The sequence below is a fragment of the Sus scrofa genome, chromosome 4, assembly GCF_000003025.6.
Source record: "Sus scrofa isolate TJ Tabasco breed Duroc chromosome 4, Sscrofa11.1, whole genome shotgun sequence".
NCBI classification, from domain to species: Eukaryota; Metazoa; Chordata; class Mammalia; order Artiodactyla; family Suidae; genus Sus; species Sus scrofa.
In genome coordinates, this window is record NC_010446.5 from 106,863,814 (window position 1) to 106,889,929 (window position 26,116).

The 26,116-nt window shown below is 39.2% G+C and overlaps 2 protein-coding genes across 17 annotated transcripts in view; one reads left to right on the plus strand and one right to left on the minus strand.

The window, feature by feature from the left end:
- The window catches only part of PHTF1 (putative homeodomain transcription factor 1), a 77,062-nt gene extending 54,888 nt beyond the window's left edge, over positions 1–22,174 (plus strand). For 3 of the 12 annotated variants that reach the window (XM_021090722.1, XM_021090732.1, XM_021090730.1), the window contains 5 exons: positions 8,095–8,250; positions 9,886–9,981; positions 10,682–10,807; positions 11,317–18,803; positions 19,596–22,141. In XM_021090722.1, the coding sequence (XP_020946381.1) occupies positions 8,095–8,250; positions 9,886–9,981; positions 10,682–10,807; positions 11,317–11,337 (399 nt within the window). In that variant the 3' untranslated portion in view covers positions 11,338–18,803; positions 19,596–22,141. Of the gene's footprint in view, positions 1–8,094; positions 8,251–9,885; positions 9,982–10,681; positions 10,808–11,316 lie in introns of all 12 variants that reach the window. The other 9 variants (XM_021090726.1, XM_021090727.1, XM_021090728.1 and 6 more) reach the window with 9 other exon arrangements.
- The window catches only part of MAGI3 (membrane associated guanylate kinase, WW and PDZ domain containing 3), a 239,427-nt gene continuing 230,114 nt past the window's right edge, over positions 16,804–26,116 (minus strand). For 4 of the 5 annotated variants that reach the window (XM_001925127.7, XM_021090716.1, XM_013988138.2 and 1 more), the window contains 2 exons: positions 21,292–21,430; positions 16,804–19,772 (listed from right to left, as the gene is read on the minus strand). In XM_001925127.7, coding sequence (XP_001925162.4) covers positions 18,694–19,772; positions 21,292–21,430 — 1,218 coding nt within the window. In that variant the 3' untranslated portion in view covers positions 16,804–18,693. Of the gene's footprint in view, positions 19,773–20,376; positions 20,468–21,291; positions 21,431–26,116 lie in introns of all 5 variants that reach the window. The other variant, XM_005655429.3, reaches the window with a different exon arrangement.

Below are 26,116 nucleotides of genomic sequence, written 5' to 3' on the forward strand. Positions count from 1 at the left end.
TTTTTGATGTGATGGTTAATGGGATTGTTTTCTTAATTTCTCTTGTAAGTGTATAGAAATTCAAGAGATTTTTCTGTAGTAATTTAGTATCCTGCAACTTTACTGAATTCATTCATGAATTTTAGTAGTTTTCTGGTAGTATCTAGGATTTTTTATGTATAGTATCACGTCAACTGCAAATAGTGACTGTTTTACTATTTTTCCAATTTGGATTCCTTTTATTTCCTTTTCTTCTCTGATTGACATGGCTAGGACTTCTAGAACTATGTTGAATAAAACTGGTGAGAGTAAACATCCTTGTCTTGTTTGTGATCTGAGAAGTGATTCTTTCAGCTTTTCCCCATTGAGTCTGATGTTAGCTGTAGGTTTGTCATATATGGCCTTTATGATGTTGAGGTAGGTTCCTTCTGTGCCCACTTTATGGAGAGTTTTTGTAGTAAATGGATGTTGAATTTTAGCAAGAGCTTTTAGCAAAAGCTTTTTCTGCATCTATTGAGATGACCACATGATTTTTATTCTTTGATTTGTTAATGTGGTATATGTATTGCACTGATCAACTTGTGGATATTGAAAAATCCTTGCATCCCTGGGATAAATACCACTTGATCATGGTGTATGATCCTTTTAACAAATTGTTGGATTTGGTTTGCTGATATTTTGTTGAGGATTTTTGAATCTATATTCATCAGTGATATCAGCCTATAATTTTCTTTTTTGTGTGATATCTTTGTCTGATTTTGGTATCAAGAAGATAGTGGCCTCATAGAAAGAATTTAGACAGGTTCCTTCTGCAATTTTTTGGAATAGTTTCAGAATGGTAGGTGTTAATTAACCCTTCTCTAAATGTTTGATGGAATTTGCCTGTGTAGTCATGCTGGTCCTGGACTTTTGTTTGTTGGGAGTCTTTTTAATCACTGATTTGATTTCAGTACTGGTAATTGGTCTGTTCGTAGTTTTTATTTCTTTGGGTTCAGTCTTTGGAGATTATAGCTTTCTAAGAATTTGTCCATTTCTCTTGTCCAACTCTTCTTTCTAGGAGTTGTCCATTTTATTGGCATATAGTTGTTCATAATAGTCTCTCAAGGTCCTTCATATTTCTGTGATGTCAGTTGTAACTTCTTTTTCACTTCCAATTTTACTGATTTGGGCCCTCTTTTTTTCTTGATGAGTCTGGCTAAAGGTTTATCAATTTTGTTTATCTTTTCAAAGAACCAGCTTTTATTTTTTATTTTATTTTATTTTTTGTCTTTAATCTTTTTAGGGCCACACCCACAGCATATGGAGGTTCCCAGGCTAGGGGTCTAATCAGAGCTGTAGCTGCCAGCCTACGCCACAGCCACAGCAATGCGGGATCTGAGCTGCGTCTGCAACCTATACCACAGCTCATGGCAATGCCGGATCCTTAACCCACTGAGTGAGGCCAGGGATCGAACCCGTATCTCATGGTTCCTAGTCAGATTTGTTTCCACTGTGCCACGACGGGAACTCCAAGAACCAGCTTTTAGTTTGTTTCATTGATCTTTCTGTGGTTTTCTTTGTCTCTGTTTCATTTATTTCTGCTCTGATCTTTATGACTCCTTTCCTTCTATTAACTTTGGGTTTTGTTTGTTCTTCTTTCTCTAGTTGCTTTAGATATAAGTTTAGATTGTTTATTTGGGTTTTTTCTTGTTTCTTGAGATAAGCTTGTATCACTATAAACTTCCCTTTTAGAACTGCTTTTGCTGCATTCTGGAGATTTTGGATTGTCATATTTTCATTTTCATCTATCTCTAGGTATTTTTAAAATTTTCTTTTTGAAAATTGGTTATTTAGTTAGCATATTGTTAACTAAATCCATTGATAATTAGCATACTGTTTAGTCTCCATAGGTTTGTGTTTTCGCAGTTTTTTTTCTTATAATTGATTTCTAGTCTTATAGCATTGTGACGGTCAGAAAAGATGCTTGATATGATTTCACTTTTCTTAAATTTAACTAGGCTTACTTTGTGACCCAGCATGTGATCTATCCTGAGGAATGTTCCATGTGCACTTAAGAAGAATGCTTATACTGCTGCTTTAGGATGGAATGATCCATATATCAATTAATTCTAATGTGGATTTAAGGCCTGTGTCTCCTTATTGGTTTTCTGTCTGGATTATTTGTCCAGTGAAGTGAGTAGGGTATTAGAGTCCCTCACTATTATTGTTACTATTGATTTCTTCTTTTGTGTCTGTTAATATTTTCCTTGTATATTGAAGTGCTTCTATGTTGGGTGCATATATATTTACATTTGTTATACTTTCTTCTTGGATTGATCCCCTGATCATTAAATAGTATCCTTCTTTGTCTTGTAACTGTCTTTATTTTAAAGTTTATTATTTTTATTTTTACTTTTTGGTATTTTAGGGCTGCACCTGCAGCATATGGAGGTTCCCAGGCTAGGGGTTGAATTGGAGCTGTAGCTACTGGCCTACACCACAGCCACAGTAACACCAGATTTGAGCCACATCTGTGACCTACACCACAGCTCATGGCATTGCCAAATTCTTAACCCACTGAGTGAGGCCAGGGATCAAACCCACATCCTCATGGATACCAGCTGGGTTCATTAACTGCTAGGCTATGATGGGAACGCCAAAGTTTATTTTGTCTGATGTGAGTATTGCTGCTCCAGCTTTCTTTTGATTTCCATTTCCCTGGAATACCTTTTTCCATCCCCTCACTTTCAGTCTGTGTGTGTCTCTAGATCTGAAGTGGGTCTCTCATGGTCAGCATGTATACAGGTCTTGTTTTTGCATCCATTCAATCAGTCTGTGTCTTTTGTTTGGAGCATTTAATCCATTTATATTTAAGATAATTATCGATATATATGTTCTTATTGTCATTTTGTGAATTGTTTTGGATTTGTTTGTGTACTTTTTTCTTCCCTTCCTCTTTGTTCTCCTCTTTTATGATTTGATGACTATTTTTAGTGTTGTGTTGGATTCTGTTTGTGTTTACATCTATTATAGATTTTTGGTTTTCACTTACCGTGATGTTTGTCACAGAAGTCATGATTGTTTTAAGTTACCGATCTCCTAATTTCAAATGCATTTCACATATCCTGCAATTGTGCTCTCTTCTCTCACGATTACTGCTTTTTTTTTTTTTTTTCTTCGCTTTTTAGGGCCACACCATGGCATATGGAGGTTCCCAGGCTAGGGGGTCTAATCAGAGCTACTACTGCTGGCATATACCACAGCCACAGCAACGTGGGATCCAAACTGCATCTGCAGCCTACACCACAGCTCACAGCAATGCCGGATCTTTCACCCACTGAGTGAGGCCAGGGATCAAACCCACAACCTCATCGTTCCTAGTTGGATTCATTTCTGTTGCACCATGATGGGAACTCCAGCGATTACTGTTTTAGGTATCATATTTGCACATGGATGATTTCCTACCTTTACTGTACACTTGGCTTCACTGGTGAACTTTCCCATTTCACTATTTTCTTGTTTCTAGTTGTGATCTTTTCTGCCTAGAGAAGTTCCTTTGACGTTTGTGGTAAAGCCAACATGCGGATGCTGAATTCTTTTAACTTTTGCTTGTCTCTAAGCTTTTGCTTTCTCCATAAAATCTGTATGAGAGCCTTGCTGGGTAGAGTATTCTTGGTTATAGGTTTTTCCCTTTTATCACTTTAAATATAGCATGCCACTCTCTCCTGGCCAGCAGTATTTTTGGTAAAAAATTAGCTGGTAACCTTATGGGGATTCCTTTGTATGTTATTTGTTGCTTTTCCCTTGTTGATTTTAATATTTTCTCTTCTTTTGAGTTTTGCCCATTTGATTATTAAGCCTGTTGGAGACTGCACTTCCTGGACTTGATTGACTATTTCCCATGTTAGGAAAGTTTTTAGCTATTATCTCTTGAAATATTTTCTCAGGCCCTTTCTCTTTCTCTTCTCTTTCTGGGACCCCTATAATGTGAATATTGTGTGTCTGACATTGTCCTACAGGCCTCTTAAACTGTCCTTATTTCATTCTTTTTTCTTTATTCTGTTCTGCAGCAGTGATTTCCGCCACTCTGTCTTCCAGCTCACTTATGCACTCCTGCCTCGTTTATTCTGCCATTGATTCATTCTAGTGTTTTTCACTTCAGTTATTGTAATCTTCAACTCTGTTTGTTCTTTATATTTTTAAAATATTTGTTTATAAACTTCTTGAAACTTCTCACTCTGTGCCTCCATTCTTTTCCCTAGTTCTTGGATCATCTTTATGAGATTGTTACTCTGAACTCTTTCTTGGGTAAAATGTCTATCTCTGTGTTACTTACTTATTCTTTTTTTTTTTTTTTTTTTTTTTTTTTTTTTTTTTTTTGTCTTTTTGCTATTTCTGGGGCTGCTCCCACGGCATATGGAGGTTCCAAGGCTAGGGGTCTAATTGGAGCTGTAGCTGCCAGTCTACGCCAGAACCACAGCAACACAGGATCCGAGTTGCGTCTGCAACCTACACCACAGCTCACAGCAACGCTGGATCCTTGACCCACTGAGCAAGGCCAGGGATCGAACCTGCAACCTCATGGTTCCCAGTCGGATTCATTAACCACTGAGCCATGACGGGAACTCCTACTTACTTATTCTTTAGGGGTGTTGTTCTTTTGTCTGTAACATATTTCTTTGCCTTCTCATTTTATATAAATTTTTATGTATTTGGAAGGCTACCTTGACTTTGGAGAGTGGCCCTCTGTTGCGGATATTCTATGTGTCCCAGCAGTACTCTCCTCTTGTCACCCAAGGATCAGGGAACCAGCTGGTCCCAGGATAGGTTCTGATTTTGTGGACTCAGTTCCTCAGCCTGTGAGATTATATTTTTCTTGCTTCTGGTGTCTGCCCCGTAGTGAGTGAGGCTGGTCTAGAAACTTGTGCAAGCTCCCTGGTAGAAGCAGCCAGTGCTTGCTCACTGGTGAGTGGAGCTGGGTCTTGGCCCTCTCGTGGCCAGGGCAGTGTCCAGGTGTGTGTGTGGAGGTGGCTGTGGGCTCAGGATGACTTTAAGCAGACTATCTGTTGATGGGTGGGCCTGTGCTCTCGCCCTGTTGGGTGTTTGGTCTGAGGCAACACAGCACTGGAGCCTATAGGCTATTGGGTGGGACTGGGTCTTGGTGCCAAAATGGCGACCTCCTGGAGAATTCATGCCAAGGAATACTTCCTGGTCCCTCCACCACCAGTGACCTTATCCCCACAGTGAGTCACAGCCCTGCCACCCCCCGCCACCTCCCCAGGAGACCATCCAAGACCAAAGGTGGGTCTGGCCCAGGCTCTTATGAAGTCCTTGCTTTCGCCCTGGCTTCCAGCACACATGAAACCTTGTGTGTGCCCTCTAAGAATAGAGTCTCTCTTTCCCCCAGTTGTGTGGAGTTCCTGCCCTCAAACTCTGATGGACTTTAGAGCCAAATGCTCTGGCACACCACCTCCTCCTCTGACTCCTAGGCAGGGGAGCCTGACATGGGGCTCAGAACTGTATCTCCTGTGGGAGAACTTCTGCAATGTAATTGTTTTCCAGTTTGTATTTTGCCCCCCCCCCAGGGGTATGCAATTTGATGCTATCACACTTGCACCCTTCCTACTGTCTCCTTCTGTCTTTGTTTTTGGATGTAAAATATGTTTTTTGGTAAATTCCAGTCTTTTTTATTGATGGTTGTTCAGCAATTAATTGTGATTTTGCTGGGCTCGTGAGAGGAAGTGAGCTCAAGGGGCTTCTATTCCATCTTCAATAATATTCCAAAATGTGTCCGTTTTTAATGTTTCTTAACTTCAATTCTAGTCTATTTGATATTAATTTAACTATACCATTTATCTTTTGATTAGTTTTCATATGCTATATATTTTCCCCCCCTCTTTTTTTCTTTTTCTTTTTAGGGCTGCACCCACAGTATATCACAGTATATGGAAGTTCCTAGGCTATGGGTCATATTGGAGCTACAGCTGCCAGCCTACACCACAGTCACAGCAGTGCTGGATCTGAGCTGTGTCTGTAACTTAGACCACAGCTCATGGCAACACTGGATCCTCGACCCACTGAGTGAGGCCAGGGATCGAACCTGCATGCTCATGGATACTGGTCAGATTCACTTCTGCTGTGCCACAACAGGAAGCCCTGTCCCTCCTCTTTGATTTATTTTGTCTTTGTATTTATTTTGTCTTTCATTTAGTTGTGTCTCTTGTAATCACCATATCCCTTTTTCATTGCTTGTTTCTTAATCCAGCCTCCCAGTTTTTGTGTTTTGGAATGTCTGACCTAGTTAAAATGAATGTAGCTACTATAACCACAAATAGTATTTTGTTACTATTTGGTCTACTTAATGTCCCTTTTTTTCTCCTTTTTTTGGGGCCATCTTTAAGTAATCAAATATTCCTTAATATTTCATTTAATCTTCTCTCTTAACTTTTTATATATTCCTTTGCTCCTACTGATGCCAGAGACTACAACATACATCCTTAGTTCATTATAGTCTAATAAAGTTATTAATTTACCATGCTAGGACCTTACAACACTATCTCATTTGCCTATTCACTTTTCTGTTATTAGCATCCTTCATTTTAATTTTAAAACTATAAGACGTAATTATTATTTTTTGAGGTTAATTATTCATTTATATTTGCCTTCACATTTACCCTTCCCATCGCTTTTTATTAGTTTATGCATTTCTGTGTTTTTCTCTGGGATTATTTTCTTCCTGCTAGAAGATTCTACTGGTGATGAGTTCTCTCAATTTTTGATTGAAAATGTCTTTTATCACTTTCATGTTTGAAGGATATTTTCACTGGGTATAGATTTCTAGGTTGCCAGTTACTTTCAGGACTATTAGTGTTCTGTTGTCTTATGATTTCTATATTTTATCTTGAGACAGCAGTGTTAGTCTTATTGCTGCTCTTTTAAAAGTAATGTCCTTTTTCTCTGGCTGGTTTTAAGAGTTTTTGTGTTTGGTTTTATAGCAGTTTGGCTGTGATCTGTGTCTTAAGTTATCTGTGGTATCATGCTGCTAAAGAGGTTGCTACTAGTTGTTACTTTCTTCTGGTAGTTATAACTAACTGGCAGGGGTGAATACCTGACCTAGACTAAGCTATGTATATTCCCTCTTTTGGAAATTATAAATGAAAAGTCAGAAGGGATTGGTGGGGCCGGTGGGGTGCTATGACAAACCAAAGCTGGAACAAGTCAAATTTAGTGGGGGGAACAGTAGTAAGGGTCTTGCAAAGCAATGGAATTAGCTGAAAGGAGTGGTTTTCTGTATATTTTTCATTAAATCTCATTTTACCTTGGGCTTGCTTGAGTAAACTTCTTTACATTTCTATCAACAAAAAATTTTTGGAAAAAAAACCTGGGAGTCCCCATTGTGGCACAGTGGAAACAAATCCAACTAGGGACCTTGAGGTTGAGGATTCAGTCCCTGGCCTTGCCCAGTGGGTTAAGGATCCGGCATTGCCATGAGCTGTGGTGTAGGTTGAAGATATGGCTCGGATCTGACGTTGCTGTGGCTCTGGTGTAGGCTGGCAGCAACAGCTCCGATTAGACCCCTAGCCTAGCAACCTCCATGTGCTGCAGGTGTGGCCCTAAAAAGGCAAAAAAAAAAAAAAAAAGAAAAACTTTTATCTGAAACTTGACACATAATAGACATTTATTTGATATCTAGTGGCTGCTGCTGCTATTGTTATTCAGATCCTAAAATCGAGTAAAGAACTGATCCTCAGGATTTTCTAGTCTTGCCAGTGGCATGGGCCACATGTTTTGGGAGTCTCTACTAATCCAGTGCAAATTTAATACTTTGAAAAATGGTCGCTGTATAATTGTGGGTGGACACACCGATGGTTAAAAAGTTTGGAAATGCATCTGTCTGATTTCACTTACTGTATTTTGTTTTTCTCCTTTGTTATTTCCAGACCCGTGCTGTCTTTCATGCAAAGGAGAAAATCTAGGCAACTTAGATACATAATGACTAATTTAATTAAATAGATCATACTTTATGAGTATTAAAATATTGATTTCTTGGAAACATTTTTAACTTTCTAGAGTAAAGGAGTAATTATAGATTTTAAGACAAATGAAAGAGTTAACTTTTTTTGGTCCTTTTTATAGGTTCTCCGGGGACATAAAACTTTCCTGAATGATGTTTATAATTGGGAGTTTTTGATCTGGGAATCAGCTTTACTACTTTTCTTACTGCGCCTAGTCTCATTGGGGTCTGAAACCAATAAGAAATACAGCAATGTTTCAATATTACTTACTGAACAGGTACTGCTTGATCCCTGTCAGTTTGGTTCAGTGGTTAGAGACGGCATAATAAGATGTGTGTAGAAGAATCAAGGTTGAGTCTAGGGTCTGTCACTTTCTTTCTTTCTTTGTGTGTGTGTGTGTGTGTGTGTGTGTGTGTGTGTGTGTGTGTGTGTGTGTGTGTGTCTTTTTTTGCCTTTCCTAGGGCTGCTCCCTCGGCATATGGAGGTTTCCAGGCGAGGGGTCGAATCGGAGCTGTAGCCCCTGGCCTACGCCAGAGCCACAGCAATGCAGGATCCAAGCCACATCTGCAACCTACACCACAGCTCACGGCATCGCCAGATCCTTAACCCACTGAGCAAGGCCAGGAATCAAACCTGCAACCTCATGGTTCCTAGTTGGATTTGTTAACCACTGTGCCACAACGGGAACTCCTAGAGTCTGTCACTTTCTAGCTATATGACCTTACACCTTGCAAGTTACTTTGCAACCATATAGTTGCTTCCTCTTGTAAAATGAGGATAGTATCTTCCCCACCTGCTCCCAGGGCTGGATGCTATTTTGTAGTATAAAAATTATTTTTGTTGGTGGTAATGGAGCATGTTTTTAATCTCATATTCTTTGCAAGTATTAGATCTTTAGAATTCCTGTCATTTAAGTATGTTTAATAAGCTTCTTGAGGAGTTCCCTGGTGGCCTAGTGGTTAAAGGATCTGGTATTGTCACTGCTATGGTATGGGTTCAATGTCTGGCTAAGGAACTTCTGCATGCCATGGGCACAGCCAAAAAATTTTTTTTGAATTTCTTCTCTACCAGTATTAGAATGCATTCAGTGTTTGGGAAGTACTTGCTCTTTAATATGTGAATAAATGTTATGATTGAGAAATATTTCTCAGAAATACAGAAGAGTGTAAAGGTAGTTTTTTGTTTTTAATGTCATGTTTTTCCATATGTTTTAAATAAAAATATCTGATAGCATTCATTTTTTTAGTTAGCCTTAGAATTATGGTGGAGAATTCTTCCTATAAGGGAAAAAATAAGGGATTATTCTCCCATTCTGTAAAGTTTAACGAGGATGGATTATTTGGATACCAAGATTAATAAGATACGGTTTTTGAACTCAAGGAGTTGACACCTTTTTTATGGCCACACCCAAGGCATGTGGAAGTTCCCAGGCTAGGGGTTAAATCGGAGCTATAGCTGCCGACCTACACCACAGCCACAGCAATGTGGGATCTGAGCTGTGTCTGCAGGCTACACCACAGCTCACAGCAATTCTGGATCTTTGACCCACTGAGTGAGGCCAGGGATTGAATCATGTCCTCATGGATCCTAGTTGGGTTCATTACTGCTAAGCCATGATGGGAACTCCGAAGGAGCTTACATATTAACGGTTATAATTAATATGAAAATTTCATTGTTTTGATAAATTGCTGCATCATTATTTTTTTCTCCACTGAATAGCTCTTCTTTGCCAAATGTGACTGATTAGAGATGGGGGTTTGTGCAGTAACATATTTACTCTGCCAGAGTAGCTACTGAAATTTCAAAATTTATTTTACTTGAAAATCTTGCCCTCAAAATCCACCATATTGAATGCAATGTGTATATGTATCTTTTCCATGACATATATCCTAATCTCTGTTCCTTCCCTTAGATTAATTTATATCTTAAGATGGAAAAAAAGCCGAATAAGAAAGAACAGCTTACTCTAGTAAACAATGTATTAAAGCTCTCCACCAAATTGTTGAAAGTAAGTAATATCCCGTGATAGGCTTTTCCTACCATGTCGATCAGTTCAGTGCTGTGCTTCTGGAAGAGGATCCTGGGAACAGATCGAGGCTGTGTAGAGTCAAAATGCCAACTTGATGGTTTAGGGTTGGTGACTCTCGGGGGGAAGGTTTCCTGTCTTAGGACCCAAGTTCTAGTAATTGCTCATGTCTGTTACATTTTTTAAATTACATTTAAAAATCACAAATAGCACATTGTTTGAATCGACCTTTAAACACTTCGCTAGTGGAAAAGTAGGTGAGAGTCCATTGCAGGTTTTTCTTTCTTTCTTTACTTATTTTTATTTATTTATTTTAGTTGAAGTGTAGTTAATTTACAATGTTACGTGTACAGCAAAGTGGCTCAGTTACACACACACACCATATTTTTTGTCAGATTCTTTTCCATGGCAGGTTATGATATTAAATCTAGTTCCCTATGTTATTCACTGGCTCCTTGTTGTTTGTCTTTTTTGTATATAGTAGTGTGCATATGTTGGTTCCAAATTCATCCCTCCCCAGTTTCCTCTCATTTAGGTTTTTTGTAGGTAGCTATTGAACATTTAAGGGACGCGATCTTAAGGGGTCATCCTCACCCAGAACCCAAGGAAGAACCAGCCCAGAGATCCTTGATAGCTCTTGGGAAGCCATGTATTTTATCTCAGTTCCTTCACGTTTTTGTAGGAGTTGGACACACCGTTTAGACTCTATGGACTGACGATGAATCCCTTAATCTACAACATCACACGAGTCGTTATCCTCTCTGCTGTCTCAGGTGTTATCAGCGATCTTCTAGGATTTAATATACGAGTGAGTGTGATTACCACGCTAGTGTCTGCTGTGGTCTTCAAACTTATTGTATATCGTCATCTTTGTTGTTCCCTCGGTGTGGGGCTGGTGGGGAAGGACGGGTGGGGTGGAGGAAGGGAGGCACTGGCACGGGAATAACCCTTGAGGTAGAGGAATGGACATTTGAAAGAGACTCAGCTTAGGTTTTCTCATTTTACCCAAGTACAATAGACCATGCTCTTCAGTGGAGCAAAAAAATCAAGTATGAGTCTCCTGTCAATTTAGTAGCGTGGGCTAGGTTAGCCTCTGACATAGGGAAACGTACAGAGTCAGAGTGAATGCAAACCACAAGCCCCATGACCTGGAAATTGTTACTGTTTTTTCCTCTGTGGTGTTTTGTGGTTGCTGTTGCCGGAGCTGATGCTTTTATCTTACGTAAAGGGTTCTTGGTTCAGAGTCACGTAAGTGTACCTATCAATGCCACCACTTTGTTTTAAAACTAACTTACTTTGGTGATTTTCTTTTCTTAGCTGTGGAAAATTAAGTCATAAGCTGAGCCATGTGCCTGGACTCTCTCCCCTTGCTGGCGTCACTGCTTAACCCATTAAGGAAAGAGATGACTGCAAAACCATGAGATACCCACCTGCTTGTTCACACACAGAGGTGCCCTCAGCTCTGCCTAATCTAACAAATGGTGTTTTCAAAGGAACAGATCCTTTTCCAGCTGGGCGTGCAGGCTAAAAATCTGTGTTTGTTTTTTTTTCATGGTTTTCAAATAGTATGAATAGTCAGGAGACTGAAGAACTGTTGTGTTATAGAAATGTAAGAGCAACTTTTTCAGTTAGGAAATTTATTCTGGGCATTTCAGTGCTGTGACAGTTATATTTATGGAAATAGACTTTTGGGCAACTATGGTAGACACCCAAAGCATGAAGCAAATATTCTTTATTGGAAATATGCAAATTCAGTACTTTTTTTTTTTATAGTCTATGGAATTGGAGATTTCACTTCTCTAACAAAGAGAAATCAAGTTTAAACTATTTTAGGTTGAACCCAAATAAAATAACTTTATTGGAGAGTTTCAGTTTCTAGGCTTTTTTGTTATTGAAAGAAAAAAATAACTTTTTAAACTGATTTTCTGTTAAGCTCTGGGGAAAATTTGAATTAGTTTTTAAAGTTAATCCTATAGTTAATTGTATAGTTGTTGGTGAAAGAGTCATGCATATAATATGGCAAACTTAAGTATGTGACACTCATGCATGTCCACTGTACAGCGTTTTCCATTTAAGTCATATGAGCTGTGTTTTCCATCACAGTTAATGGTTTATCTGTTGTAGGACCTGACCTAACGTATTCAACCCTCAGCACAGTCTCAGGTCCTGGGTGTCGGCACTGAGCCATTAATAATTGGAGCCTCCCATCAGCATCCCCCTATTACACATCCTGTAACACATACATATGTTAATGAAAACTAGAGGTCCGCATATAATTCCTGCTCATTAAGTTACCTGCTTTGAAGAATCCCCTCAGGCCAATTGAAAGCCCATATTTTAATGATAAGATTTTATGAACTTTTAAATGGAAATAATTAAGAAACTTGGTTAATACATGCAAAGTATGTACAGGTACAATCACTGTATCATTTACAGATATCCCAATATACAAGAGGATTTTTGGGTTTAAAGATGAATTTCTCAAGTCTAGGGATTGAGGTCAGACTTTTCTGGATTCATATCTTTGGTTCTGCCACTTATTAGCTTTAGAGTCTAAGGCATGTTAACCTGTTTGCATCTCAATTTCCTTACCTGTTTAATGGGGATAATAACCACCTAATAGGGCTGTTAAGGTTAAAAGAGATTATCATGTAAAGTACTTAACACAGCATAAAGTACTTAGCCCATAGTAAATCCACAGTAAACATTTGTAATTACTTATGATTTAAGCTCTTTAAAAATCTTTTGCTAGATTTTGCTAGATAGATTCCTAACTGTGAAGATAGAAACATAGCGGGAGTTCCCGTTGTGGCGCAGTGGTTAACGAATCCGACTAGGAACCATGAGGTTGTGGGTTCGGTCCCTGCCCTTGCTCAGTGGGTTAAGGATCCGGCGTTGCCGTGAGCTGTGGTGTAGGTTGCAGACGCGGCTCGGGTCCCAAGTTGCGGTGCCTCTGGTGTAGGCCAGTGGCTAGAGCTCCGATTAGACCCCTAGCCTGGGACCCTCCATATGCCGCGGGAGCGGCCCAAGAAATAGCAAAAAAGACAAAAAAGAAAGAAAAAAAAAAAAAAAGAAACATAGGGGGCAAGGTTGCTGAACTGGAAGTACATTACCCCAAATTTGCAGCCACTCTAAATGCTGTGTGAGGGTTGACATTGTTTTTTTGTTGAAGGTAAAACCCCATTATAGTGGCGTACCTTAAGAAGGAACTCTTCTGTAAAGGCACTGCGGCATCTCAGCGGGTGGCTCATAGAAATCATGCTTTAACTGTTTTCCATAAGGAACATTAGCAACTATCTCAAATCCAAGACTGAGCTTTTCAGTACAGATTTCAGATGAAGAAAGCTGATGCCTTTATCTTTTGCCCCACAAAAAAACGCTGTTCTATTTTTAATTGATTTTTTTTACACAGTGAATTCTCACGTTAAATGCACTATTTAGAATAATTTACTGTTGTGAGTTGCCTCAGTTATGGTTTTGATGGTGTGTAATTGGCTTAAATGACTTTTCAGGGGGGTAAAATTACATGTCTGTATAGTTGTTCATGTCAGAAACTTGGGAATCATTTTTGACTCTTGCTTCTTATACCTCACATCCATTTGCCGAGATTTTGAATAATTACCTTCTAGATATTTTTATAATCAGTCAGTTCTTCTCTAGCCCTCTGCCCCTGCCCTCATCTAAGTCAGTATCCTTTGTTTTTGAACAAGATTCCAAAACAAGATTTTGAAAAGATGATGCTTTTCTGCTCTTGCATATCGTGGCCCCTCTCCCCCATTCCCATCTGTTCATCTCAAAAGCTAATGTTGTCTTTTCTGAAATGCAGGTCTTATCATTTAGAATCTATTAATCTACTTAGAAGATAAAAATTCAAAATCTTTTTAGTAAGGTGTATAGAGAGAAAGATTTTGAATCTCTATGTTTGAAGGACATTTTGCTAGGCATAAAATTGTAGTTTTAAAGATACGGTTGCTGTATTGCCTCTTGGATTGCACTGCTTTTGTCAAGAAGTCTGCTGTCACTCTTTTCACTTTCTTCTATATGAAATGTCTTTTTTTAAAAACTCCGGTTTTAAGGTTGTCTTCTTTTTCATTGAATTTGTGCTATTTAATGATAATGTGCATTGCTGTAGTTTTTTTCCCTTTTTTTGGTCTTTTTAGGGCTGTACCCACAGCATATGGAGGTTCCCGGGGTAGGAGTCTAATTGGAGCTGCAGCCGCCAGCCTCTACCACAGCTGCAGCGATGCTGGATCCTTAACCCATTGAGTGAAGCCAGGGGATTGAACCTGAATCCTCATGTATACTAGTCAGTTTCATAACCTGCTGCGCCACAATGGGAATTCCCTGTTAAGTTACTTTTATAATTTGTTGTTTTGGGGAAAATTACCCCTTCTAAAACTGCTTTGGAGGTATAACGTCAAACTTCCTAAATATACATTATGCCTCATCTATACTAGAAACGCTTTGAAAAGTTTAACTAAATCCTTGCCTAATTAGGGTATGATTTTTCTTGACTTTCAGAGACAAGTAAAAAAATTCTAAATACCAGGATATGTTACAAAGTCTAAACTTATATGGCTGTGTTTTTGTTTTATTGTATCTAGAGGTAAGTGAACCTGTGCACTGTAAAAATAATCTTTCAAATTAGTATAATTCACTTTTGAAATTTTTTATATATGACTTTATAATGAGCCAAATCGGTCTCACTACCAAATAAGAGTGTGCGCTTTGGGATTATCAAGAAGTAAATTCATTAATCTCATCTGTACGTGTATTGACTAGTTTGGTCATTTAAAATAATCCTTTGCTTTTTGCAGTTATTGGTGCCCATCTTGAATAATGAAGTTTGAATTTCACAAATTGCAATAATCCCCTCCCTTTCCTGCAGCACATCCTGAGCCCAAATGCTGTAATACAGTCTTATTCAAGGTAACAAATAGTTATTGTTTACCAAGGACAAAATAAGCCTCTTGGTTTCTGTATTTGCTTACAGTTCTGCTTGACTTTGATGCAAACATTGTAAAATAGACAAATACCCATAGTAGTGTTTGGACAAATATAGGTTCAGGCCAAATGAGAACACACTTGGCGATGTTTTTGTTTTGCTTTTTTTCTTTTTTTGTCATGGCCATGGCTTTCAGAAGTTCCTGGGCCAGGGATCAAACCTGAGCCACTGCAGCGATAGTTGCTGAGTCCTTAACTGCGAGGCCATCAGGGAACTCCCTATGTTTTTGTATTTTAATGTATATGTGAGAAAGGTTCGGAGTTCTTTAGCAGATAAATTCTAATCTTCATAAGCCCTTCATACTCCCGTCTTACTCTTAAGGGTCTCTTTGTATAGCAACACTGAAAACAGAGTCACCTTAGTGGGGATCTTAAACTGATTGATCTAACTGAAGCAAAGATTGTAGAGTTCATGTAATTATGGCATGCTTTAAACCAGTCACACACAGCATTGCTGCTAAACCGCCATAGCATGACCGGTCGAGAGCTGCCTAAATAAATAAATCTGCTATTGTTTGAAAAGCACAAGTAGGCCTTAGCATTGGAGCATGCCAGGATGATGTAAGGCGTTGCTTTGATGTATTCTTGATGCCAGACTGAAACATCACGTTTTGAAACTCGTCTGTTTTCAACCAGTGTTGCTTAGTTGCTGGAGCTCGCTCTGGACCAGACTTCAGCTTAAACACATCTTTGTGGAGGTCAATAGTTAAGCTGTGTGACAGTCTTAACTAATTTGAGGACTCCCTGCTTTCTTAAAACCCAATTCTCTTTGAATGTTGGACACATTAAACATGAACTCCTTCATTTGTTTGTTTAAATGCAAGTAACTTTTTCTACATGAGACTTTTAAAAAATAATCCAGATATTCTCATGTAGAAATAAAGCCAAATGCTTTTCTTTGTCCAAGACTTCTGAAATAGGAGTTGACGCTGTGCAAAAGCTACTTGGTCCAAATAATTTGATAGAAGTAGGTTAGAAGAAGATTATAGGATCTTCCTCACTAATCTCTCTAGGGAGACAGTGTAATCGCCTCCCAGAGCTTTTTTGCCATTGCGATCAGTAGGAAAATATGTCCATTGAAACAACTAAATGATCTTGCTGCCACCCTGCCGGCTTTGCTGTGACACACATCTCCATGGTGGGGCTTAGGAGCCAGGGGTTTGGGGTTTATTTTCAGTGTGCGTTCGCTGTGTGATAGAGAGGAATTAACTTTCCTCCTTAAGAATATTAAATTAACCTCGGCCTTGAAATAGGTCTTAGGCATTATTCATACCAGGAAATTTAAGTGAAGTCAAAACACTTCGTTCTACAAGTAAGTACAACCCATAGTAAGTAAAATGATTTAAAAATAATGTAACGTGTGAAATGTCATAGTCTGATGACAGTGACGTAAGAGTTTGTGACCTTATGGTAACCTAACTTACACAACTTTGTCCATCAGAAATGTCTAATAACAAAAGACAAGTCCTTTACTGTCCCCGACAGTATAAGAAAGGACTTTGGAGGTAGCAAATTATTTATAAGGCTCCTTTCCTTAAAATGAATGGTACAAAGTAGATATAATGATATTCAACTCAAACTAATTTCGAGCTTTACATATAGATAAAAGCCCAGCTATACAAGGCAAGCCATCCTTCTAGGCGGCTTCCTGATGGTGGGGCTATGAATGTTTGTTACTTGCAGGGATAGAATCTATTTGAGAACTCAGACAGTGATGAGACTCAGCTTTATGAACAGAAGCAGCAGCAACATTAAATAAACCTGACAGTAAAAGAAGTGCAGGCCATGAGCTGATTTTTGTTTTTTTTTTTAATATCTATATAAAAAATAACGAGCGATTTACAGATCTTTCTCTAATCGGAACCTCAAGTGTATATATAAAGGTACTGTACAATATATAAACATTTACAACCAGTACATCCATGTTTTGCTTAGCATTCCAAGGCCACATTGCTAAGTCAGTAAGGAATCAGTACAGTGACAAGTTACTTGGAAAGGAAAGAGCCACATCTGACTGACAATGTATGACATCAAAGTTATGTCACAGTTAACCATTAAAAATAGGATTTTTATCACTAATTGTGGACTATAGGGAAAATAAATCATTTTTGTGGTACTAAATTCTTAGCATTTATTAAGCCTTCTAATTTTTCTCTATTCAAGTAGTGACAACAGGTGGGTAAATATAGTTCTGGATGAAAACGGGATTTCAAAAATCTCACGCTGGGAAGCATGTCTTATCTACAGGGGCTGATTCAGTTGTTATATTAGAGACTTTCACAGTCAGACTCTGAGAGGGACGAACCTGGACATGATGCGTTTCACAATAATGAGATGAACCCGAGGTGACAGGACGAGTGTGTTCAGATACTCCAGGAAATGGCTGTATTCTGAGAATGTCCCTTTATTTATAGATGCTACTGAATGCTGCTTCCAGGGGCTAAGAAACCTGGGTCTATTTTATGGAGTTAAAAACTGTCTCCACCTCCCAACAAACATCTTTAGACTTTAAAGAAAGAATTCTGAAAATTTGTGTAAGCTAAGCAGGTGCTTCGTCTCCCTTTCTTATTTTTAAATAAGTTAATGTAGCTAGAAATTGAAATTGGATCTAGCAGGGGCTGTCTGCCGTCACATTTGTCCTCACGTGCTGGGCTTGGCTACACGGTTCTGCTTGGAAACACCCGACTCTGTGCTGCTGCTGCCAGATGAGGAGGTCCTTCATCTGGCAACAGACTGTGAAACTGGCTTCATGATTAAGTCCCTCCTCAACTATGTCTTAGTGACTGGTGCCTTAGTAGTTGGTACAATCAAAATAGCCAGAGATGGAAATTTGGTAGTTTTTCTTCAAATAGCAAGGGGCAATAATTCCACATGCTTCTTTGTGATTTCATCCTAAAATAACAGAAATAAAAGGGTGACCTGAGAGGCTGTAACACGTTAGGGTTGGATAACCTAGCAGGAGGTGAACTCTTTCTCATTTGAACATTCATTTGTAAGTAATATCTTTAAGTTCCTTGAAATACCTTAGCCAGCCGAATTAAAATAAACAACCATCAGAAAGTCAATATTTAACTACGTTTTTTTTTCTTTTTTTCTTTCCAGTAGTGATGTTTGGAAGTTGTATTTTTAAATGGGGACATCATCAGTAGCTGTCAGAAGAGGCTGAAGGCCATCCTTAATGATGAATTCACAATCTCTTCTGCAAGGGCTCAAATATTTCTCTCTTGTAAACATGCAACATGCTATTGAGAATATCAACTTCCAAGCCAAACCTAGTTTTTTCATTACTGTGGAAATAGCCGAGTGAGAAGGATAGAATAGACATGATACAGTAGATAACTTGGCACAAATATAAAGTGAGTTGTGACCTCGTCGTCAGTGTCAGCATGTCGTTCGTTCAGACACTCGGGAGGACAAGCTGGGCAGCTGAGCAGGACACGTCAGATGAGTGCGTAGGGGCAGCTCCTTCCTGAGTGCAAGGCGGGCAGCCAGCCGGGGACAGTGGGTGCTTAGCAATCCTAAAGGCCCCTCATGCAGCCTAGGTAACTTGATGCTCAAGTTAAAATGTACTATGTTTCAGAATTTCTGAAAAAAATGATTTTTTTTTTTTTTTTTGCTGGGGTGGGCAGGGCTGTGAATGCTGCTTTTTAGGAAGATTACAACTTGTTTTTCTTTGTTTTATACTAAAGGTCACAACCGCTTCTCGGCCACACCCGTAGTGCCTGTGGCTCTGCTTGCACTTGGCACCTTCCAGGGCCCTGGAGTTATTGGTGTTTTCTTAGCTGGAGAACCGCTTTCAGGTTTGAACCCTCTGCTCTCCTTGTTCTTGTCGGCCGTCTCTAGTTCTTTTCCTTTGTGATCTTCTATTTTGTTTGTGACCATTCTTTCTTCCGGTTGCTGCTTCAGCTTCTTTTCTGCTCTTTTGACATTTTCTCCTGTTTCATCTTTACTCGAACTTGTTTCTCCTAAGGTTGCTTTCTTTCCTTTGTCATTTTCTGACACTACTCTACTAGAGATGTTATTCGTCTTTCGGGATGGAAGAGACTTTTCCTCCATTCTCTTGCTTTTCTTCTCTGGAGACCTGGCTCTGCTTTTTCCAAGCTGACTCTGGGTTGCGTCTTTCCTGGTGACGCCTGATCTTTCTTTCCTGTCTGCGATCTGCTCAGCATGGTCGCTGGCATGGCCCCCGGCTCTTCGACTCATGCTTGACTGGTCTTTGCTGCCTTCGGTTTTTGGCTGCTGCTTTGGGCTGGAGGACCGTCCCCTGCCTTTTCTGCAGTGATCTGGTCCAGTCTGACAGCTCTTGTTCTCCCCTTTCCTGGGGCTGAGTGATCGATCTCTGGGTCTTCTCTTGGGGTCATTTTTTAAAGGACTGGGGATCTTTTCCAAATGTTCCTCTGAGTGTCGACTGGCTGACTTTTTGGGACTAGCAGATCTACCTCTTTGCGTGACACCATTTTCTGCTTTCAAGAGATTTTTCTTATCACCATGCCCATGACTGTTGGGTGGATCCCTTTTATTCACATTTTTATGGAGAAGAGACTGATGTTTTATATCAGACTGATGTTCATTTAAAGTGCTTTTCTTTTCAGGCACAATGTCCTTTAATTCTTCTGCCTTTTCGCATATCTGAACTCTCATTAAAGATTCTTCAGTTACTGGCACCTGAGACTCTTCAAATATGGAAGCAGAATGTGAAGATGGGGGAAATGATGACTGTTCATCATAAATCACATTTGAAGACGAAGGATTATTAACATCCCAATCACCTAAAAAAAGTGATTTGAGTAGAACATCAATCATTAAATTTTGAATTATAAACAGGAACAGTTAAATTTTGAACTTTGACAGCCATATGAATTGTACTGACTAAACAGCCCAAGTATTTTATAAATAAAGTTGATCTATGTTTTCTCTCTCTCTATAAAGGCAGATGTATACCGACAGCTGTAGTTATACATGAAGGGTAGGTTGTTTTATATATACCCCAAATAACAGTATCATCTTTCAATTACTTTTGTTTAATAAATGAGGTAATATATGATGTGTCAATTCTTTATAAGTAGTAAAAAAGCCCAATGAAAAACTTAAATAATTAAAGTGGACCAAATTACCTGGTCCAAATAGCTTACTGATTTAGCTATTATTGCTGGATAGTTCAAAATCACTAATAAAGGAGACCAAGCTGTGGTAACCAGAATGGAGTTCATGGGCATTTGTACATAATTTTCTTGCATTAAGCTGTCAAATTTAATGTCAAAAGGAAACTGAAAAAGTGCAGAAGACAGAAGTAGATGTATTTAATAGCATCATTTTTAATTAAAAAGAAAAAAAAAAAAAGAAGGAAGTGATTTACAAGACATGCAAATTTACCAAGTCTTTTTAAGGAAAGACCAAGAAAAGCCCTGAAAGCCTTAATGTTGCTCAGGTTTCACGTAGGAGCACAGACCGGAAGGAGCCAAACCTGAAGAAGGAAGAGAAAAAGCCTAGGACTGTGTAAAAAAAGAAAAAAAAATCACAGTGCAGTTAGCAAAGATGTCACTGGGGACGTATGATTTACAAGCAGATGGTGGAAGATAATACAGTCAGAGGATCACAGGCTGGAAGGGCACTGTAGGAGGTCATGGCTACTCTTATCCCTCAAAAGCTCTCTGGGGGGAAGGGATGGAAACTAGAAGGGACAAGTGCTAAGTGGTGTATTTTATCTCCAGACTACTGCACTCATTGAAAGACACTGACTCTCAAATACTGTGATATTTCCAAAACACATGCTGAAACCAAGCAATTAATCAGATCAGTCCAGGAGTACAGGTATGGCCCCAGGTCCAACTCCTTGTCTCCAAGTAAGGCCATAGCAACTAATTTTTGACAAGTGACTAGAAAAGCCTAAAGTTCTTATGCTGCTCATTACGGAACTTATCATACTATTGGGGGGAAAAAACACCTGAAAAGATTTCAAATGCTTTTTTATGACATTAAAATAATTTGTCTCTAATATTCTTGTTCTTTACAGCATATTTTTCTATACAAGCAACTGTTTTCTGTTGAAACTAGTTTTGTATATATTCTATACTAACCAAAGTCCTACAAAAAGTCACTTATTTTGTAATATTATTATTTATAAGAGCTATGCTGTGTAACTAACTGTAGGTGTTCTGGTGGTTACCTTTGAATGAGCTAGTAAACCATCTGTCTCCTCCAAATAGATATTCCTTTTCCTTCTGCTGCTGCTGCCCCCTCCCTGACACCCTCTCAGCCTTTCAGCAACAGGGGAGCTCCTTCACTTACCATGGTCAGGTATCAAGCCAGTTCCTGGCCTCAAAAGAAGAAGAACTTTATTTCCACCGGCCTGAATGAGCTCAATTGCTCGAGTATGTGTGATGCCTTGAGTAGGTTCCCCATTGATTTCAACAATCTGGTCACCAACCTAGACGGGAAACATTCACAGAAATCACATGCAACTCCGCATCCTCCTTCAGAGCTGCTCTATGGGCTGTCAACCCTGGAGTCCCTCCCACCCCGGCCCCAGCTCCACGGAATGACTCTCTCCTGTCTGTGAAATATTTCGCTCATCCACGGTGCTATCATGCTCACGGAGAGGAGGAGTGGACAGACGGCAGCAACAGGAAGAGACAAGGTCCAGTTTTATTTACTCTATAAATGTTTCTATGACTAGTAAGCAGTTCCTGGGCATCTTGAAATCCAGAATTCAATCCTAATTAACCTTAACCTGAGGTTAAGTGGTGGAAGAGGTGAAGGCTCTATGACCAACATGATGCCAGGGGGCTGCCTGATTAATCCACGTGTGAACTTGAGCTGAACATCCTAAAACCCAGGCAGGGAGCTCCGTGTCTTGAAGCCTTTCCTGGCCTCCAGGGAGAAGTGTCCACTCCTCCCTTTGCGTTGCCACTATGTATATGAGGCAGTAGATAAACGAAATACTTATTAAAACTGAGAAATTCAGCTTGGAGAATATACTGCTATGAATACTTATTTAAAACCAAAGCTGGCTTATACTTCCTAACTTTATAGTAAGTTCCCTAGAAAACAACTAGAGATGAGAACAAGATCCCTCAGAACCCCACTGCTATTTACTGGAAATGTCTCCAGTTTGGAAAAAAAAAAAAAAAAGGAAAAATATGAATGAGTGATGTATAACTTTTGCAAAGGACCTGACAGCTTAAAGATAATGATGGTAATGATTTTAAAATGTATTCCAGATTTTAAGCTGTATTTCAAGGTGACAAGCAACTGAAGGGAATTGGCTTCAAAAACAAAAAGTGAACAATGGACAATTACTGAAATGTCAAAAGACAATTAAGTATTTGTAAAAGCTTACTAAAGAAATACAAGCCAGAAATAACAGCAGCGGATGCAATAATTCTTTCACAAAGGCTGGTAGAACAGCTGTGTATCCACGACTGCGGCAGAGCACGAGGGCTCAGAAGCTGGGCTCTGGGGTCACGGTGTCTGCGCTTCACTGTGGGCCCGACCCGGGCCTGCGGCGGGCTCTCCTTTTCCCCTCCATTCAGCAGGGGTAACACGAGTACCTCCCTACCTCCTGGGGTTGCCGGGATGATTTAATGAGATAAAAATACGATCATCCGCCAAGCACAAATAAGTGTTAGTTTTCAAATGATCTATTTTCTGGTTTTCAAAAAAAGATTTTAAAGTGTATTAGGATGAAGAAGGTTCACCTGTAGGCTGCACCCCATTCTATACAATGCAAAAAAATTTTCATGTAAACTATGAAACAGAAAATAGAACGAGTTGTGCGGCATATTTTTTGGGGAAAAAAAGAGATGAGAGTCTTACTCTTGAAGAAACAGAGGATATCACAAGACAGATGGATTTAATATATAAAGTGGGGGGAAAAACCCTTAAAGTAAGATGTTAATAAACAGAATGGGAAAAAAAAGGCTAACCCTAATTCATAAAAACCTCTATATACAGAGTAGGTATATAAATAAAAGGACGGCCATTTCCTTTAATAAGTGACTGAAGAAAAATTATTTTCATGGGGAAAGACAGATGGCAAATCAGCACCAGATATGTTAAAGAAATGAAAATTAAAGTAGATACTATTTGGGGTATGCTTTGGGTACAGCTTGTAAAAACATGATTGAGGTTATAATTAATTTCAGTTAATTCTTTGGCTTAAATTCACTGTCCAAATCTGCATATTATTCTTTCAGCACAAGTATAAACTTGTAATTGAACAGATCTGCCACCAGGTGTCATTTTTGTTTAACTTTGAAACTAAATTAGGGGAAAACAGAGGAAAGCCAAGACTTTAGGATTTATGGTAGAGAGGCCCTCAGAAGGGGAAAAGGTTCTAAATTGGACTATACAAAGTTAAAGATTAAAAAAATCACACCTTCGGAGTTCCCATCGTGGCACAGTGGTTAACGAATCTGACTAGGAACCATGAGGTTGCAGGTTCGATCCCTGGCCTTGCTCAGTGGGTTAAGGATCCTGCGTTGCTGTGAGCTGCAGTGTAAGTTGCAGATGTGACTCGGATCCTGTGTTGCTGTGGCTGTGGTGTAGGCCGGCGGCTACAGCTCCGATTGGACCCCTAGCCTGGGAACCACCATATGCCACGAGAGCAGCCCTAGAAAAGACAAAAAAAAAAAAAAAAAAATCACACCTTTGAGAGGGAAATGTAAACATTCTTTTAAAAGTTTGTTAAATTCAAAGGTGTACAGTACAGTATGGTAGTGGTACAAGGGCAGACATACAGACGAATGGAACAGAATAGAGAACCCAGAAATAAACAGAGATACCTACGGTCAATTAATCTTTGACAAAGGAGGCAAGAATATAAAATGGGAAAAAGACTGTCTCTTCAGCAAGTGGTGCTGGGAAAACTAGACAGCTGCTTGTAAATCAATGAAACTGGAACACACCCTCACACCATGCCCCCAAATAAACTCAAAATGGCTTAAAGACTTAAACATAAGACAAGATACCATCAACTCCTAGAAGAGAACACAGGCAAAACACTCTCTGATATCAACCTTACAAATGCTTTCTTAGGTCAATTTCCTAAGGCAACAGAAATAAAAACAAAAATAAACCAATGGGACCTAATCAAACTGACAGCTTTTTGCACAGCAGAGTAAACCATAAAAAAAGACCAAAAGACAACCTATGGAATGGGAGAAAATAGTTTCAAATGATGCCTCTCACAAGGGCTTAATCTCTAAAATATACAAACAACTTATACAACTCAACAGCAAAAAAAAAACCAACAACCCAATTGAAAAATGGGCAAATAGACATTTCTCCAAAGAAGATATGCAGATGACCAACGAGCACATGAAAAAATGCTCAGCATCACTGATTATCAGTGAAATGCAAATCAAAACTACTATGAGGTACCACCTCACACCAGTCAGAATGGCCATCATTAATAAGTCCACAAATAACAAATGCTGGAGAACATGTGGAGAAAAGGGTACCTTCCTTCGCTGTTGGTAGGAATGTAAACTGGTATAACCACCATGGAATATAGTATGGAAGTACCTCAGAAAATGAAATATAAAACAAACGTATGATGCAACAATCCCACCCCTGTGCATATATCTGGATGAAGCTTTCCTTGAAAAAGATACATGCACCTGTATGTTCACTGCAGCACTATTCACAATAGCCAAGATATAGAAACAATGCAAATGCCCATCAACAGATGAATGAATTAAGAAGACATGGTATGTATACACAATGGAATACTACTCAGCCATAAAAAAGAACAAAATAATGCCATTTGCAGCAACATGGATGGAACTAGAGACTCTCAAACTAAGTGAAGTCAGAAAGAGAAAGACAAATACCATATGGCATCACTTATATCTGGAATATAATATATGGCACAAATGAAACTTTCCACAGAAATGAAACAAACTTATGGACATAGAGAACAGACTTGTGGTTGCCAAGGGGGAAGGGGAGGGAGTGGGATGGACTGGGAATATGGGGTTAGTAGATGCAAACTATTGCATTTGGAGTGGAGAAGCAATGAGATCCTGCTCTGCAGCACAGGGAATTATATCTAGTCACTTGTTATGGAACATGATGGAAGATAATGTGAGAAAAAGAATGTGTGTGTATGAATGACTGTGTCACTTTGCTGCACAGCAGAGACTGACAAACATTGTGAATCAACTATAATAGAAAAAATGAAAAATATTTTAAAAATAAAATGTAATTAAATCTGATAAGAAAAAATAAATGGGGAATATATCTTTTGATAAAAAAATACTCAAGGGGAGGTTTTTTTGTTTTGTCTTTTTTTTTTTTTTTTTAGGGCCACACCCATGGCATATGGAGGTTCCCCAGGCTAGGGGTTTAATCAGAGCTGTAGCCACCAGCCTACGCCACAGCCACAGCAACTCCAGATCCGAGCTGCATCTGCAACCTACACCACAGCTCACGGCAACGCCGGATCCTTAACCCACAGAGTGAGGCCTGGGATCGAACCCGCAACCTCAGGGTTCCTAGTCGGATTTGTTTCCGCTGCGCCACGATGGCAACTCCCTCAAGATCAGGTTTTTGTGTTATTGAAAAATGGAATTATGGGAGAAGAGAGAAATAAAAGGGAGAAAAAAATAGAATCAAAAGGAGAAAAGAAGAAGGATAAAGAAAATTGTGTTCCTTTTTTAAAAAAAGGTCACTCTTTTTAGATAGCCCTATAATTTTTAAAACAACATCCACTAAAAATGTATTAAAATGAAAAAACGGTGGAGCTCTCTGATGGCCCAGTGGGTTGAGGCTCCTGTGTTCTCACTGCTGTGGCTCTGGTATAGTGTAGGTTTGATCCTCAGCCTTGGAACTCCCACATACTGCCTGTGTGGCAAAAAAGAAAAAAAATACCCCCCCCCCAAAAAAATCAAGAGAGAACCTGAAATAAATGCTGCAACTCTTACTTAAAAAATAAAATGAAAAACCATATTTCTAACACATTGCTTACATTGTCTTATAACCCATTAAGAAACTACATGCCTCCCACAAAGGCATCACGTGTAAATGACACAAGCCAGGGCCTGACATGAAGGCACACAAAGTGGTGAGGGACCAGGGACCCAGGTCCCACCAGGTCCCACCATGGCTGTGA